Genomic DNA, 18,901 nt, shown 5'->3' with positions numbered 1-18,901 from the left:
AGGGGAGTGTTTTAGAAAGGTAAAGGCAGTGAGCAATGGCTGATGCCCTGGAGGGTGAGGATGAGGATTAAGTGTCTTGAATTTCATGACTGATAGAAGCCTTTGAAATAGCAATTCTGTAAGGAGATTGGGCTAGAAACCAGATTGTCAGCCTTGTGAAACAAACAAAGCCATTCATCTTTATGTGAGTGTATATGAGTGTGTGTGTGTGTGTGTGTGTGTTTGTATCTGCAATGATATTTACAATTAAGAGTGGTTATGTTTGGATGGTGGAATTTTATGAGTATTAATATTTTTATTCTTTTATTTGTATTTTCTTTAGTGTTTTATGAAACTAGAACTGTTTTTTGTTGTTGTTCTTTTTTTTTTGCGGTACGCGGGCCTCTCACTGTTGTGGCCTCTCCCGTTGCGGAGCACGGGCTCCGGAAGCGCAGGCTCAGCGGCCATGGCTCACGGGCCCAGCCGCTCTGTGGCATGTGGGATCTTCCCGGACCGGGGCACGAACCCGTGTCCCCTGCATCGGCAGGCGGACTCTCAACCACTGCGCCACCAGGGAAGCCCTAGAACTGTTTTTAAAATTGAGAAGACCTCATTGCTTTTTAAAATTCTGATTTTTAATCCTATGTTAAATAAACATTTACTGAGCACTTATTATACATTGGGTATTTGCTGATGAGGCAGAGAAAATTATTAAGGCATGGCCTCCTCTAGGAGTCACTGGTGGAGAAGACCAACATGTGAACAATAAATGTCAGGCAATGTGATAACTCCTAGAAAAGAGTACATAATACAGTGAGACCATTAAGAAAGGGCACCTCTACTGGGAAAAGTAGGAAAGGCCTTCCAGAAGAGATGACATCTGTGCTGTCCTTGAGTGGGTTCTATCTAACCATGTGCAGATTGCTTGTTTGTGAAGAAGTCAATTCCTACAAATGGGCCTAGTCTCTTTCTTACCAGCCTTGGCCATTATATCATGTACTTGCTTATATGTTAGTTTGGAATTATTCTCTAATTTGTTCATGCTTATGTACTACGTGCTTTCTTATTTTGTGTGTCTCTGCATGTTTATTATATTTAATATTTGTACTAATTTCCTCTGAAATTAGTACAACTACAAATTTGTACTAAATTTATACTAAATTTGTACTAAATTAGTACAAATTTTCCTCACTGTTCGCTCTTCTGATTTCTTTTTAAAAGCTGTTCTCTAGCTTTGAAAGCATTGTTCTATGATTTGTGATTCGTATAGAACATATTATAACATATAGACAAAATATTCTGAGTAACATACTCAAAAATGGATATCTTCATCATGAATATTCTTACAAGTATAAAATGTTGCTGGACAAGTTTCTATTTAAATCATACTCGCTAGGCATGACTGACCGCAGGAGTTCATGGGGTACGAGCTTCAGATTGCTTTATTTTCAGCAAGGTAAGGCTGCACCTCCACTATGGAATAACACAGGGTATTCAACAGTGGTACAGGCCAGGCTTCTTTGGGGTTGTTAGGAACTAAAGCTAGCCTGTGAGGGACTCCGATTGGCTTTTGAGAAGGGGGTCTTCTTAGAAGAATGCAATAGGAAATTTCATGGATATTTAAGGACAGACAACAAAGCTCAGCCGGCCTCAGAGCGCCTGGGTTCATAGGGAACCCACTCACCAGTCGTCTGTCAAGCATGGTCCTTTGGTTTTTTACTTCTCTGCTTTCCTGTTCTTCTCAAGATGGGCTTCTACAGCCTCACATGGTTTTTGCTTTTACATGATTTCATGATTTACATGATTTCAGCATGCATCTGGGCCAAAATAATCTCCTGTATAGAGAGCTCTTATTTGTTAAAAAAAAAAAATATATATATATATATATATCTTTTAAAATAAAATAATGTTATGTCCCAGCAAAATATGACTAGTATAGATAAGTATAAAGTTTTAAAAAATTATGTTAATTTCTCTCTTTTCCAACCTCTCTGACTCCTGGTACCTTTCCCTAAAGTTTGAGTTTGTAGCCTTCTGGAAAATGTAGGAAGACACATATAGAGAGAGATACACACACATAAACATATACATAAAATGTCTATAAATGTAGAGTTTATATACATAAAATGTCTATAAATGTAGAGTTTATTTTTACTTGTGCAAAAGTTACCTTTACACATTGTTCAGTACTTTAAAAAAACTGTAATTGTACATATTGGCATTCTTTCCATATTAGTTGAAACCAGACTTACCTTCTTTCTTTTAAGTGGTTACATGTGGCTAGATGGTATTTCATTTTATGTAATTATTAGGATTTATCACACAATCTCTCCATAATGATGGACCTTGAGATTGTATCTTGTTTTCTATTAGAAACAATCTCCTTTTCTTGGCTAAACTGGTTTATTATTATCTGTTTTATTTTGTTTTTCCCCAGAAAACCATACCTTTATATATGTATTCTATTATTTTTCTGTTTTGCAATTCATTAGTTTCTGCTTTTGTTTTTTCGTATACTTTCCTTAGGTTAATTTTGTTGATCCATCTCTATCTTTCTAAATAGAATGGTTTTTAAATTCATTTTTATTATAATTTGCTTGGTAAAGTTTTACCTTGAGCCCAACTTCTAAAGTTTTTTGCTACGTACTATCTTTAATATTGTTATTTTTTATATACTCTAGTTTCAGTTTTAACTGTTTCCTTTGCATCAAGAGCTGAAAGAGCTTTAAAATTTTCAGGTAGCTAGGCTTTTTCTTGTTTTTATTATTAGTATTTAGTTTTAGTAAATAAATTAGTATGGTCAGAGAAGATTGTTCTAATTCCACTTTCCTAGAATGCATCAAGACTTTACTTTGTGGCCTAATGTATTCTTTCTTTTTAAAATTAAATATCCCATCAGTGCTTGAAAAGAAGTCTTATGTTAGATTATGCACTTTGATATGTATCTACTGGGTTAACCATATTGATTGTATGATTCATATTTCATATTATTTTGTCTCCTTGTTCTGTCATGACTGACAATATCTGTTGCTCTTATTGTGTTTTGTTGAGTTCTTATAGAGGTTTACGCTTTTATAAATTTTAACACTTTATTTTTGGTGCTGAAATATTTATAACACTCGTTACTGATTTACACTTTGGTATTCTAACAGCATGTAGAACAGTACCTGGTGCATAGTAATTGCTCAGTTATTATTACTAAATGTACTAATAACACTTTCTGTTCTTTAATAGTTTTTGCCTTGAATTTACTCTTTTCTGCTGTTAATCCTATGATTTTTTTGGTTGTTGTTACCATCTTACTGGCTTATCTTTGACCTCCTTTTACTTTTAATCTTTCTGAGTCATAAAGACTCCTAGATAGTTTATTTTAGTGTGGATCTTTATAGATTTGGTTTGTTCTCATTAAAGAATCCTATATTTATTGATATAATAAATGTTTACATTCTTAATGCTTCTTAACTTACATTATATTTTCTATCTTTAATGCTCCCCCTGTCTCTTACCTCATGGGTTGTCTTTTCTTCATATGGTATACATATGTGTCTTTATGAGTAAGTGTACATTTTAATGATAATGTCAAGGATTTATAGTCTATTTTTTGGTCTTTCAGAGATTCCTTTTATAACTTTATAGAGTGGTTTTAACCTTTATTTATCAATTTATCAATTATTTACTGACTCAGTGACATGAGTGAGAAAATTAACACATAGGCTTTCTCCTTACTTTTGTCAATATTGTCTTTTCACTTGGTTAATTTTATAATTTTAAATAGTATATTTAAATCTCAGTTTCTTGATTTATCATCTTTAGAAAGTAGAGAAACTTTCCCCCTCCCCTGAATTTGGTTTATTATTATTTTTTATTACTGAAATGTATAACAGTTCTCTCCGTAAATGTACTTCATACTGCTGCTTTGCATCATTTCTAAGTATAAATAGGTTCCGATATCCCTATCAGGCTTTCTACTAGAGCTCCACATTTATCTCTTTGTTTGCTGGGTTTTGGACTTGTCTTTTTTTTTTTTTTTTTTAAGTAAGACTCATGGAGTCACTGAGCTCTTGCATGTCTGAAAATGTCTGTTGTCTTTATACTTGAACAACACTTTGGCTAAATATAAAAATATTTGTTCATACTTTTTTCTCTCTCAGACTTTTGTACACATACATTACAGGTGGATTACAGATTTCCCTCTATTGAGTATTGAGTGTTGATGTGGAGAAAAGCCTGAGTTTTTGTTCTGTTTTGTTTGCTTTTCATTTTGTTTTGGGGTACGTATTTGTGTGTGTGTGTGTGTGTCTCCTCTGTACCTGAAAAATTCTGTCTATCGTTTATATTCAGTAATTTTACCAGGAGCCGTCTGTCTGTCTGGACTGTTCATTTTGCCTTCTGAAGTACAAGGTATTGGACATTAGGGACAGTCACGCTTGATGGATATTGACTTTGCTTTTCTTTCCAAAATATTGTTTAAAATGCTGTGCTAGCATTATTCTACTTGGCAGGAGGCATCTTTTCCTACATATCTTTGGAAATGTAACTTGTTTTAGAATAGAGCCTGATTATTTCTTTTACTTCTTTTAATGACCCACAAAGCTTAGTTTGAGTAATGTAGGCAAAAGGTTCCTACTAAATTCTTATTGCATATATAAGTGATGAGCCTGGACCCACTTCCCCGCTGCTAATTCACCCTCTGTCTCTACTTCTCTCTAAATAGGGAGTGTTAATGAGGTTTTTCAGAATTTTGTCCAATCACCATCTGCCAAACTCACCACACTTCTGGGAGAAGAGAGAGAGCTGGGCTGAGAAGAGAAGCCATTCCTGGTATCTTCCATCTCTCACTTTCCCCAAACGATACTTTTCAAAGATTGTGGCATGAAATTGTATCCCTTGTTCTGTTTGATTACTGCTGTACATTTTGTTTTGTTTTCTTTGCTGGATATCAATTTTTTCTGTTAACAATGTTCATTCACTTAGTTTTAGGGAAACTTGGTACCTGACTTCACTCTTCCATCTTACCCCAAAAGTCATAAAGCTTTCTTAAACAAGTTTAGAACCTTAAAGGCAGAGCTGATCTTCTTATCCTTCCTTATACTTCTTGTAGATCCTAGTCCAGGGCTTGCGTACAATTGGCATTTAATAACTACTTACTAAATGCATAAGTAATAAATTTTATGGTAAGTTGGTCTAATCTATAACCTATTGTTGAGGTACAGTCACCTTGGAATCGCCAAGTCTAGTTTTTGATTAATCCACAGAGGTGATGGGCAAAGCACAAGGGAAGAGCAGTAGGACATGGAAAAAATGGCCACACTTCACAGTGAGGATGTTTAGTGCCCACTTCAACCTTGGAAGAACTGAGCTCATCTATTTACTTTCGACCCCTTGTGGTATATCAGCTCGTAGGGCCTCTAAAAAGACACAGGTGAATGAGCAGGAAATTTATTAGGGGTACCGTTTTCCTTTGGATTAGTTTTTTTTTTCCTTCTTTTTCACTAAACATATCAGTTTTAAGGGCACCATGTGAAATTTGTTCCGTGGCTTCCTTTTATTGCCGAAGCCAAGGCTCACCTTGGACTATCCTTCATTTTCCCTCTAGGCCTTTCACCTGCTGCTTAGGGGCCACCCACCCAGCTACTTAGTGGGTATGTGACTCTGCATTTAGCCTTGGGCAGGTTCAGCTTCATGCCATTGGGCAGTTTCTTTTTCAGGGACCAGATGAAAAGATCACAGATCTTTTTGTTCATTTTGGTGTCTGTATATTGATGTTGTTTCTCTCTTCCTCCTTCAGGAAAAAAGAACAGGAGTTGGACGGGCAGAAGAAGGTGACTTGCCTTCTGCCTATTGATTTTCCTGTGCCATTCAGCGGTTCATTAGTTTCCCCTAACTACAGTTCTGCATTTAGCGGCAGCTTGGGCTGGGACATTAGCCACCGAGGGGGACTGACTGTGCCTCAGTCACCTAGAGGTGAACTGGGAAGGTGACTTTCTGACAATATGAGTGTGGGTGCTTTAGAATGAAATGCCAGGGTGTTTTTCTGTTGGTCTTATATAGTGGTTTACTATTTCTTACATGAGTAAAGTTCTAGCCCACATGAAACTTTGAGACTTTTTAAAATTAATTAACTTATTTTTATTGAAGTATAGTTCATTTACAATGTTGTATTAGTTTCAGGTGTACAGCAAAGTGACTCAGTTATACAAACATATACATCTGTTTGTTTTAGATTCTTTTCCCTTATAGGTTATTACAAAATATTGAGTATAGTTCCCTGTGCTATATAGTAGGTCCTTGTTGGTTATCTGTTTTATATATAGTAGTGTGTATATGTTAATCCCCAAATCCTAATTTATACCCCCCCTTTTCCCCCTTTTGTAACCATAAGTTTGTTTTCTATGTCTGTGGGTCTGTTTCTGTTTTGTGTATAAGTTCATTTTTATCATTTTTTTCTTTTAGATTACACATGTAAGCAATATCATATAATATTTGTCTTTCTTTGTCTGGCTTACTTCACTTAGTATGATAATCCCTAGTTGCATCCGTGTTGCTGCAGATGGCATTATTTCATTCCCTTTTATGGCCGAGTGATATTCCATTATATAAATATACCACATCTTCTTTATCCATTCGTCTGTCAATGGACATTTAGGTTGCTTCCATGTCCTGGCTATTGTAAATAGTGCTGCAATGAACAGTGGGGTGCATGTATCCTTTTGAATTATGGTTTTCTCCAGATATATGCCCAGGAATGGGATTGCTGGATCCTATGGTAGCTCTATTTTTAGTTTTTTAAGAAACCTCCATTCTGTTCTCCACAGTGGCTGTACCAATTTTCATTGGTACATTGGTTGGGAATGTTGGTGGTACATTCCCACCAACACTGTAGGAGGGTTCCTTTTCCTCCACACCCTCTCCAGCATTTCTTATTTGTAGACATTTTGATGATGGCTATTCTCACCAGTGTGAGGTGATAACCTCATTGTAGTTTTGATTTGCATTTCTCTAAGAATTAGTGATGTTGAGCATCTTTTCATGTGCCGTTTGGCCACCTGTATGTCTTCTTTGGAGAAATGTCTATTTAGATCTTCTGCCCATTTTTTGATTGGGTTGTTTGTTTTTTTGATACTGAGCTGTATGAACTATTTGTATATTCTTGAGATTAATCCCTTGTCGGTTGCATCATTTGCAAATATTTCCTCCCATTCTCTAGGTTGTCTTTTCGTTTTGTTTATGGTTTCCTTTGCTCTGCAAGAGCTTTTAGGTCCCCTTTGTTTATTTTTGTTTTTATTTCCATTACTCTAGGAGATGGATCCAAAAAGATATTGCTGCAATTTATGTCAGAGGGTGTTCTGCCTATGTTTTCTTCTAGGAGTTTTATAGGATCTGGTCTTACATTTAGGTCTTTAATCCATTTTGAGTTTATTTTTGTGTGTGGTGTTAGAGACTGTTCTAATTTCATTCTTTTACATGAAGCTGTCCAGAGACTTTTTAGAATATCATCCAGGGTGGTAGTGGGGAGACAGTTCGGGGGAGGTGGGGCTGACCACGTGTATGAATACTAGAATGTACACTGACATACGTTAATTACACAGAATTTTAAAAACTTCTTATAATTTCTAAAATAAGGAATTGAAAAACATACGAAAGTAAACAACATTACCATGAACCCTCATGTACTTAGGTTCAGTAATATTCCCCCATGGTCAATCTTGCGTCATGAATGCCCCTTATTTTTTCCACTCATATTTTCCCAGACAGCATATTATTACACCTGTAAATATTTCAGGATGTATTGCTAAAAGATAAGGACTAAAAACACAATCACAAATACAGTTATCACAACTAAAACATAATTAACAATGTTTCTTTAATACCATCAGATAACTAGTTGGTGTTCTAACGATCTCATAACTGTTATTTCTTTAGCTTGTTTTTGTGAATCCACCCTTTATTTCATGTTTGGTATGTATCTTAATTTTAATCCTGAGGTTATCCTTTTCAGTTTATTTATTTTTATTTGCCATTTAGTTTTTGAAGAAGTTGGGTCATTTGTCTGGAGAGTTTCTTACTTAGAGTCTGGATTTTGCTTATTGTACACCTATGGTGTTGCCTAGCATGTTGCCCTGACCTGTGTTATTCCTGTAGATTGGTAATCTAGATGCTTGATTAGATTCAGGTTTAATTTTTTTTTGACCAATGTATAATGCCTGACTTTCTTTTTGTGATGCTAGAAATGTATGGAATTTAAATCTCTATGGTGTAATGTTTGATAAAACGTAAGCATGGAATATTTTGACTTATTTTAAAAAGTGTATCCTTTGCTGATAATTGAAACCAGAACTCCTAAGGAAGTCTTTAGACATTCAATCCTGATAAGATAAAGTAGCAGATGTGCTATTAGTTTACAGCCATATGGGAAACTCCTCACTGTAGTGTGAAGTGTAACCTAGGCAAGGTGCCCCTCTCTTGCGGTAAAGGGATCTGGAGCTGAGGTGTTCTGTGATGGAGCAAGACCTGCCCTTGCTGTTAGTTGCAAACAGAGGTCATTTTTAGTCCATTTGTACTTATCAACAGAAAGAATCTTATTGACAGCCTGCTTTCCCAACTGCTGCAAAGAGACATGGCCTCTGCCTCTAGGAGTTTGCCTTCTAAAAACAAAACAAAGCAAAACAAGAAAAAGACTATTGTTCTTAACTTCCAAGGGACTCTGTTACCACAAAAATAAAGTCTCTTTTTTTCTTTCTGTTGAAGTATGGTTGGTTTACAATGTGTTAGTTTCTGGTGTGCAGCAAAGTGATTGTTTTATATATATATATATATATATATATATATATATATATATTCTTTTTCAGATTCTTTTTCCATTATAGGTTATTGAAAGATATTGAATGTAGTTCCCTGTGCTGTACAGCAGGACCTTGTTGTTTAAATTCTCTTACTAAATATCTATCTGTCTATCTATCTGTGTGTCTGTCTCTCTGTTGGCCTAAGTAACGAGAAGTTGGGTATTTCCTAGATATTTGGTTAATAGTGATGTGTGGGCAAAGATAGGGAAATATTCCTTTAGTACCTGTGTTACCCTTATTTACTGGATGGGGATATCTTTCCTAGGTGAAAGATATCCCCATAGTGGGACCTTCCCCATAGTGGGAGGGTTTGGATACCACAGGAAGTTGGGAGACAGCAGAATCTTGCTCTGAGGGAGTAGTGTCTTTGATCAGAAATCTCTTTGTGGCATTGACTTCCGTACTACCGTTACATGCAAAATCAAAGCATATTCATCAAGTCTTCACTCTAGAACAGCCGCACACACAGATACGTCCAGGCCCATAGGACTTCTGAATTGGTGTGTAAATTGCATGAGTTTCCTCTGTGCTGACAAATGCCATCACTCACCTCTTCCCAGATAGATTCGTCCTTCTATTTGTTTTGCAATGAGAGTAGCCCATGTAACTTGAGTTTTCTAGTCTCCTGAGGTCACTCTTTTATTTTGTGTCCAAATAAATGATGGAGGCCCCATCTGGGGAACTGCAGGAAGCCCAGGTACCTCTGAGGGGACTTCTGAGGGTTATGTAGAGTGCTGAGGTCCCAGGTTCATCCCTCTCACTCCAGACTGCTCCTGGCCCTTCATTGGTCACCCCTAGCTAGTTCCATGAGGCCCCAAACACAGACATGGGCAGAAGCACAGTCTACCCTGAGGTTAACATTCTGGCCAGGAGCGGCTTTTTGGCTGTCTGAAGGGCCACCTCCACGAGCAATTATCAGCATCTTTATAGGGCTATATAAGCATCTACTGTTCGGGCTGGCTGTTAATCATCAGAGAGTTTATAGAGTTGGGTGTTGATTTTAAAGAGAGAAGACTGGCAGCCCTATTAATGTGCACCTGTTCTGTTGCACCTTTATTTAACCTTGTCTGCGAGTGTCCGGATGGACATGATGGGTGTGGCAGTGGGACCTGACGAGTGTGCCTCCTGCTCACCCATTACTGGTGCCAACTGTAGAGGAATCCCTCTGGTGAGTTTTTCTTGTTTTGCAGGGAGCAGAGAGTGCTGTCCATTAGGTCCAAGAGGCATTTGGCCTCCATGTGGGAGGGTACTTCCCCCACAGAACTTTTCCATATTTGGTGCAGTTGGTCAGAACCACTGCTAATCAGATGACTCCCTTCGTTCTGTTCTGTGGAACAAAGGTCTTGGGCCTAGGGAGGCCTGGATTCCCATTCCTGTACTCCCCCTAAACAGTCCTGTTACCAATCTGGGCTTCAGTTTCTTCATCTGTAAGTTAAAAGTCTATTAGTTTGCTAGGACTGCCATAACAAAGTACCACAGACTGGGTAGCTTAAACAACAGAAATTTACTTCCTCACAGTTCTGGAGGCTAGAAGTCTAAGATCAAGGTGTCAGCAAGGTTCCTTCTGAGGTCTGTCTCCTTGGCTTGTGGATGACCACCTGCCCTCTATCTTCACATGGTCTCTCCTCTGTGCATGACTGTGCCTTCTTCTCTTCTTTTAAGGACACTGGTGATTCGGGTTAACTCCTGCCCCATAACTTCATTTTACCTTAATTACCTCTTTTTAAAGGCCCCGTCTCCAAATACAGTCACATTCTGAGGTACTGGAGGTCAAGACACTTCATCATATGAATTTGGGGTGGGGGGGGGTGAGATACAGTTTAGCCCAGAGCAGGGGGTGAGGTGGTGGTGGTAGAGGGTACTTAACCAGTGATTTTCTAATAGTGCTCAGAGGAGATCCCGGAGACTGGGGCGACAAACTATCCCGGTTTGCCTAGTTCTGAGGTTTCCCAGGATGTGGGACTTGCAGTGCTGAACTGAGCAGCCCAGGCAAACCAGGGTGGTTGGTTACCCTGCTGGTCTCCCACGGAAGGCACAGGGCAGGCACTTGCTTCCCTAGCCTCTCTCAGCCAGAGTGGCACTGCTTCTCTCAGCTCATCCATCAGCCTTCTAAGTGAGATTTAATGTAACAAAAGGGTCTCGTGGCCCAAAATCATTAGAAAAACCACTTGATTCAATGGCCTCCAGGGTCCTCTCCTGCTGCCACACGGTATGATTTAATTTCACTTGCACACACCGAATTCCAGCCAGTTGTTTGAAACTAATAACTGATCGGAGCAAAATGAATATGTTTCTCATTTTGTCCGTGGCTAAAGGTAAAATAAAACAGAACAAGAAACTGTGTTAAGCCTTGCCTATTCCAAAGCAGGACTTGGTGCCGTGCCTTAGTGATGGCAGGTGACACTGGCCAGGCACTCACTGTGCTCACTTTATTTTATCTTCATCCCCTTAGCCTCATAGAAACTCTGTGAAGTGGGTAGCAGCAGCAGCCCCACCGTGCCGATGAAGAAACTGAGGCCCAGAGAGATGGGCAGGTCTCCAGGCTGGTCAGTGCAGGGCCTGGATCATGAAGGCAATCTGACTTAGCGCCTCTGTGTCACGGCGCTGAGCCCAGATGCAAGTGGGGAAACAGGGACTGTCCTGGTAAGTGTAACGTAATCCCGTCTAGGCTGATGGGCCAGATTCTTCTCTCCAGGAAGGACATCCCAGTACCCTCCCCACCCCCACTTGTCTGGCCTTGACCAGCACCCCCTGCTGGTCCTGCCTTTTGCTCCTGTAGAAGCAGAGCCTAGAGCAGTTCTCAAGGTGTTCAGAGGTTTTGGTGATCTTGCAATAAAGGACACTGAATCACATAGTGACAGAATTGTTCCCTTGCTAATTCTTTTTCACGTCTTCTGATGACGTTAAGGGAAAAGTTTGTACTAGGCTTTAATTCTACCCCATCACTCCATGATCTCCCTTTTTGCAAAAGAACAGAGGGCAGCAGTATCTGGCTGGACTTGAACAATTGTTGTTTTTAGCATAATCATCTTTTTGCTGTTAATTTTGATATATGGCAAATGATTTAGGGTAGAGATATAAAGTGCCTTTAAAAGACATTTATGAGACTTCCCTGGCAGTCCGGTGGTTAAGACTCCACAATTCCACTGCAAGGGGCACGGGTTTGATCCCTGGTTGGGGAACTAAGATCCTGCATGCTGCACGGCATGCCCAAAATACTTTTTTAAAAAGACATTTATTTATATGAAAAAGCAAATAATTTAAATGTATTTAGTAACTAATAGCACAGGTAATGTACACATATGGCAAGAATTGTGAGGCATTTGCTGAGAAAGATGGATTTTGTGAAACACTGGCCGGGAGGAAAGGTTAGAGTTAGTTAGAATCTTGAAACCAGCGGATGAAAGGCAGGAGTCATTTGACCAGCTGACCTCTTAGGGTCATTGTCTCAACTCAGTGTGAGCCTGGCCTGGGTTCTTGAGGTGCTGGTTGGAGACCCCTTTAGAGCACGGTATGCCTGCCAGGTGAACTCTGGAAAGACAGATTCCCTTCCAGTATCAACACAACAGCTATTGGGATTTTGTTTTGTTTTGTTTTGGTAATGGTTTTCAATATCTTTGAAATGCCCCCATCAGAAAGGGTAAGGATTAAATACTGGATTTTTGTTCCAAGTCAAAAGGCTGTGTCTTGAGAGAATGCAGTTTAGAAGATAATTAGAATTAGAAGTGCAAATTGGATTGCCCAGCATGAGGCAGAAGTGCTCACCTTGGGTGGACACCAAGCCACAGCATGGGGATTGGATGCTGTGGCTGTTTGTGTTGGAGCTGATGGTCCCTCCCTTGGGGTTAGAAGCAGCCTAGGGTTGGGACCCCTCTTCTAGCCTTGGAGTAACTACACTTGAAGGGACTTTTTCGTGGGATCAGTCTCGGGTGACTTTGTTTGCCTGCCAAGCTTACTGCTGGTACTTAAATTCCACAGGGCCATGTCCTTATTCAGTAGAGTACTGCTAAGGCAGAGTGAGTTTGTAGCTTCTGGTTAACCATTCAGTGTGGTTCCCACAGTAGGCTGTTGCTGTATGGATGGGATCTGGGCTTGGCTAATCCTTGCAGGACCCAAGACCTGGATGGCAATGGATACTGTGCACTGACTGATGCTGTTACCAAACCAAACTTGGGTCTGATCACCCGGGCATGGCAAAGCCATCTACAGACACTGGTTGTGGTGAAGGAAAGTACAGCATTTATTGCAGGGCACCAAGCAAGGAGAATGGGCAGTTCATGCTCAAAAGACCCCAAATCCCTGATGGCTTTCAGGGAAGGGGTTTTAAAGGCAGTGTGAGGGAGGGAGCTGCAGGGTGCGTGATCAGCTCGTGCACAGTTCTTGGATTGGTTGGCATCAAGGTGAAGTTTCAAGCATCACCAACCTCTGGTTTCAACCGGTCCAGGGTCTATGTTCTTGTGGTCAGCAGTTTTCATCTGGTGGGGCTCTGCTTCCTGTAAAAACAGCTTAAGAATGTGTGTCAGGCCTTTGTCCATACCTTTCAGGGAACTAGGAGTTTGGTGATTCTGCTATGTGGTGGATTTATAGTCTAAATTGTTACCAATTTCCTGGCCCAACAGCTGTTCTTTGTTTCTACATCTTCACATTTCCTAATCATTAACTCTTGAGCCAGCCTTTTGAGACTCAAGGGAGGCCTGGAAGACTAAACATAAGCCTTCTGCTTCAAAGGACAGGGACACAAGGGTTTGTACATGGTTTCAGTGCCTGGTACAGGCACCAGATCCTCCTTCTTAACAGCCCAGACTTTGCACATAGACACTAGTTTCTAGTGACCATCAGAGAGGTCTGGTCAAGGTTACTATAACCTGGGTACATAGTCTCAGACCCCTGGCTTTCAGCTATTTTCCCTGCAGCAGCAGCCACCAGTCCGCAACTTAGAATGACAATTGTCTGGTCATGACTAGACATCTTCTTTGGCCCTTTTACTCCCTCCTGCTGTGCGGATATAATTTCCCTTTTTAGAACTGTGTTTTTCAAGATGTTTCAGAGTCATGTTGCCCACCCCTCCATCTTCTACCCCCATTCCTTAAGGAGGCTTCATATCCCTCATTTTAAAAAATCTACTTAAAATAGAAGGGGGAAATTAAAAAAAAAAAAAAAAGAGATAGAAAAGTACCACAAGGTTGCTGGTTAAGAAATAAAAATACTCTTTTATTTTAAACATCTTTATTGGAGTATAATTGCTTTAAAATGGTGTGTTAGTTTCTGCTTTATAACAAAGTGAATCAGCTATGCGTATACATATATCCCCATATCTCTTCCCTCTTGCGTCTCCCTCCCACCCTCCCTATCCCACCCCTCTAGGTGGTCACAAAGCACTGAGCTGATCTCCCTGTGCTTTGCAGCTGCTTTCCACTAGCTATGTATTTTACATTTGGTAGTGTATATATGTCCATGCCATTCTCTCACTTCATCCCAGTTTACCCTTCCCGCTCCCCGTGTCCTCAAGCCCATTCTCTACATCTGCGTCTTTATTCCTGTCTTTCCCCTAGTTTCTTCAGAACCTTTTTTTTTTTTTTTTTTTAGATTCCATATATATGTGTTAGCATACGGTATTTTTTTTTCTCTTTCTGACTTCACTCTGTATGACAGATCCGAGGTCCATCCACCTCACTACAAATAACTCACTTTCATTTCTTTTTATGGCTGAGTAATATTCCATTGTATATATGTGCCACATCTTCTTTATCCATTCATCTGTTGATGGACACTTAGGTTGCTTCCATATCCTGGCTATTATAAATAGAGCTGCGATGAACATTTTGGTACATGACTCTTTTTGAATTATGGTTTTCTCAGGGTATATGCCCAGTAGTGGGATTGCTGGGTTATATGGTAGTTCTATTTTTAGTTTTTTAAGGAACCTCCATACTGTTCTCCATAGTGGCTGTATCAATTTACATTCCCACCAACAGTGCAAGAGGGTTCCCTTTTCTCCACACCCTCTCCAGCATTTATTGTTTGTAGATTTTGTGATGATGGCCATTCTGACCAGTGTGAGGTGATACCTCATTGTAGGTTTGATTTGCATTTCTCTAATGATTAGTGATGTTGAGCATCCTTTTATGTGTTTGTTGGCAATCTGTATCTTCTTTGGAGAAATGACTATTTAGGTCTTCTGCCCATTTTTGGATTGTGTTGTTTGTTTTTTAGATATTGAGCTGCATGAGCTGCTTGTAAATTTTGGAGATTAATCTTTTGTCAGTTGCTTGGTTTGCAAATATTTTCTCCCATTCTGAGGGTTGTCTTTTCATCTTGTTTATGGTTTCCTTTGCTGTGCAAAAGATTTTAAGTTTCATTAGGTCCCATTTGTTTATTTTTGTTTTTATTTCCATTTCTCTAGGAGGTGGGTCAAAAAGGATCTTGCTGTGATTTATGTCATAGGGTGTTCTGCCTATGTTTTCCTCTAAGAGTTTTATGGTGTCTGGCCTTACATTTAGGTCTTTAATCCATTTTGAGTTTATTTTTGTGTATGGTGTTAAGGAGTGTTCTCATTTCATTATTTTACATGTTGCTGTCCAGTTTTCCCAACACCGCTTATTGAAGAGGCTGTCTTTTCTCCATTGTATACTCTTGCCTCCTTTATCAAAAATAAGGTGACCGTATGTGTATGGGTTTATCTCTGGGCTTTGTATCCTGTTCCATTGATCTATATTTCTGTTTCTGTGCCAGTACCATACTGTCTTGATTACTGTAGCTTTGTAGTATAGTCTGAAGTCAGGGAGCCTGATTCCTCCAGCTCTGTTTTTCTTTCTCAAGATTTCTTTGTGGGGTGTTTTGTGTTTCCATACAAATTGTAAAATTTTTTGTTCTAGTTCTGTGAAAAATGCCATTGGTAGTTTGAGAGGGATTGCATTGAATCTGTAGATTGCTTTGGGTAGTATAGTCATTTTCACAATGTTGATTCTTCCAATCCAAGAATGTGGTATATCTCTTCATCTGTTTGTATCATCTTTAATTTCTTTCATCAGTGTCTTTTAGTTTTCTGCATACAGGTCTTTTTTCTCCTTAGGTAGGTTTATTCCTAGGTCTTTTATTCTTTTTGTTGCAATAGTAAATGGGAGTGTTTCCTTAATTTCTTTTCCAGATTTGTCATCATTAGTGTATAGGAATCCAAGAAATTTCTGTGCATTAATTTTGTATCCTGCTACTTTACCAAGTTCATTGATTAGCTCTAGTAGTTTTCTGGTAGCCTCTTTAGGATTTTCTATGTATAGTATCATGTCATCTGCAAACAGTGACAGCTTTACTTCTTCTTTTCTGATTTGGATTCATTTTATTTCTGTTTTCTTCTCTGATTGCTGTGCTAAAACTTCCAAATCTATGTTCAATAATAGTGGTTAGGGTGGACAACTGCCTTGTCTTGCTCCTGATCTTAGAGAAAATGGTTTCAGTTTTTCACCATTGAGAATGATGTTGGCTGTGGGTTTGTCATATATGGCCTTTTTTATGTTGAGGTAAGTTCCCTCTATGCCTACTTTCTGTAGGGTTTTTATCATAAATGGGTGTTGAATTTTGTTGAAAGCTTTTTCTGCGTTTATTGAGATGATAATATGGTTTTTCTCCTTCAGTTTGTTAATATGGTGTATCACATTGATTGTTTTGCGTATGTTGAAGAATCCTTGCATTCCTGGGATAAACCCCACTTGATCATGGTGTGTGATCCTTTTAATGTGCCATTGGATTCTGAAGAAATAAAAATATTCTTGTTTCAAAAGCCTAGTGCCACTAATCCTGTGATCTGTTGCACATAACAAACTTTTCTTCCCACTAGGAAACATCTGTATGGATTGTTTCATTACAGCGCCACGATGCTTGGACTTGAATCGCTTCCAGATCCCACAGATACCTGGGAAATTGTAGAGACCATAGGTAAAGGCACCTATGGCAAGGTCTACAAAGTAACTAACAAGAGAGATGGGAGCCTGGCTGCAGTAAAAATTCTAGATCCAATCAGTGTAAGTAACAGTTATAAATTATAACCACAATATAGTGTTTCATACACACTGAGCTTTCAACTTCTTTCTTTGTTCTGGGGATGATTTTCTAGGGATAATGAAACCTGGCATGAAATCTCAAAATGAGTTATGACTCCTTAGCCTATCTGAATGAAGGGACTCCATTTGGAGTTAAAACTTCCCTTGATTTTCTCTTTTGTCCATTTTACTATTGTTTTGATTTTGGTCCCCTGGACTCTTCAAATGTTATTCTTTTGGAAAGAGTGATTTATTAGGTTTATACAGAGGCTGATCTCTCTGTAAGTTACAAAGTGACCCAGACTTGTGGTATTCAGTCATCTTAGCCTGGCATCCTATTTCAGAGCACTGAATACTGAGCCTATAATGCTGTGCACTGTTTACCACAGTGAAGTTGTAAGTGTCCTATCCTGGTTGGGTCCCTTTGAGCTACTTCTCCTTAATTGCTTTGAAAATTCAGACATTTTTAAATTTTAAAAAAGATATTTATAATATTATTATTAAGAATATATAATGAAGACATTTATTGATATAACAGTTAGAAGGCTTTAGTTGGTATCTGAATGTCCATTGTTAGGTATTTTCAAGATATGGTAATGATTACATTAAAAACACAGACTACATATGCTTTATTAAATGGTTACTTGATCGTGATATCATTCCTGTACCCTTCCTCGCACATTATACTGAATCCAGCATGCACTTTTTACCTTGTGTAGGATATGGATGAGGAGATTGAGGCAGAATACAACATTTTGCAGTTTCTTCCGAATCACCCCAACGTTGTAAAGTTTTATGGGATGTTTTACAAAGCAGATCACGGTGTGGGAGGACAGCTGTGGCTGGTCCTGGAGGTAAGAGGCTCCCATTGGGTAACCAGCAATTCAAACAGAGCACCAGAGGTGAGCAGACTCATTGTTGCCTAAATAGTGTAAGATGCACATCTGGGGAGGCGGTCTCTCCTGCATGGCACAGGTACCTTACCAGATGTGGTGTTCTCCACGTTCTTATGGGTAGGCTGTGTGCTGAAAATGTGCACGTTTCTCTGCTTGTAAGGTTTAATAATCTTCTTCTAATTCAGTGAATACAGGAACACAGTTGGAAAAGGTTATTTTCTACCCTAGGCTGGGAAAATTTCACAGAAAACATGTTCCAATTGATGCAACTCATTTTCAAAAATTGTTAACCCAAGGTTTACTTGGTTGCCAAGTTTGAATCAGCCCATTCATGTTCATTTATCCTCATCTTAGGTTGGGTTTCCTGAAAACGGACTCTGAGAATTGTGTATGGAAGGTTTATTGGAGAGTTCTTACAGGAGCTAGATGTGCAAGGAAGGTGGGATTGGGCAAGGGAGACATTAAACATCAGTGTGGTTGCAGACGTCTCAGCCCATCCTCAGGGAGAAGAAGACCTGGGATCCTCTTGTAGGGTTGTCCTGGATTTTATCTCTGTAAGAGCCGATCGCTTGGTGCATGCCACCCTGGGAGGGGGTGTGGCCTTGGGGGAGGCAGTTCCCTGTAGTTGGGCACTATTTCTGGTGAGAGGTGCCACTGGGACTTGGGAGCAGGGAGCAGCTGATATTCCTGGCAGCGTCTGCTTTGAAGAGAGAATCTGAAGGGAGCATCACTATATCCAGTGTAGTCTTGCCTTTTTTCTGCCTTCTTAATGGGAATGAATGTGTGTAACTGGATGCAAAAGAGTCCCTTCCCCACAAATACAATTCCTCCATGGAACTAACATGGCAAAGACACAATGACAACATATGAAATTAGTATATTAGGACAGGTCTATTGTATTGCCTCAGGGTGGATATAGGTCCACCCTGGTCTGTCCTGGACTCTGCCCCTCTGAACCAGCCTCCATGCCTGAGGTCACATGTGTGATGCATGAGCACGGAGACATGTGTGAAAGCTTTAAGAGAGAAGCAACAAAGGAGAAATCAGACCTCAATTCACTGTCTGGGGTCTCTTGTCGAAAACCTTCCACGTGGCTCTGGTAGGGCCTGGCCATAAGGCAATATATACTGGGTGCCGTGGCAACAAT

General features: G+C 39.4%; 1 protein-coding gene across 2 annotated transcripts in view; it reads left to right on the top strand.

Annotated features, from left to right (window-relative positions):
- The window catches only part of MYO3B (myosin IIIB), a 474,746-nt gene that overhangs the window by 75,093 nt on the left and 380,752 nt on the right, over positions 1 to 18,901 (top strand). For both annotated transcript variants that reach the window (XM_029225906.1, XM_029225905.1), the window contains 2 exons: positions 16,657 to 16,840; positions 17,578 to 17,712. In XM_029225906.1, the coding sequence (XP_029081739.1) occupies positions 16,657 to 16,840; positions 17,578 to 17,712 (319 nt within the window). The remainder of the gene's footprint in view (positions 1 to 16,656; positions 16,841 to 17,577; positions 17,713 to 18,901) is intronic.

This window comes from Monodon monoceros, unplaced genomic scaffold, assembly GCF_005190385.1.
Source record: "Monodon monoceros isolate NGI ecotype Baffin Bay Population unplaced genomic scaffold, NGI_Narwhal_1 Super_Scaffold_16, whole genome shotgun sequence".
Classification (NCBI taxonomy): domain Eukaryota; kingdom Metazoa; phylum Chordata; class Mammalia; order Artiodactyla; family Monodontidae; genus Monodon; species Monodon monoceros.
The sequence above is the reverse complement of the archived record's forward strand: the minus strand, read 5'-3'. Positions and strand labels throughout refer to the sequence as shown.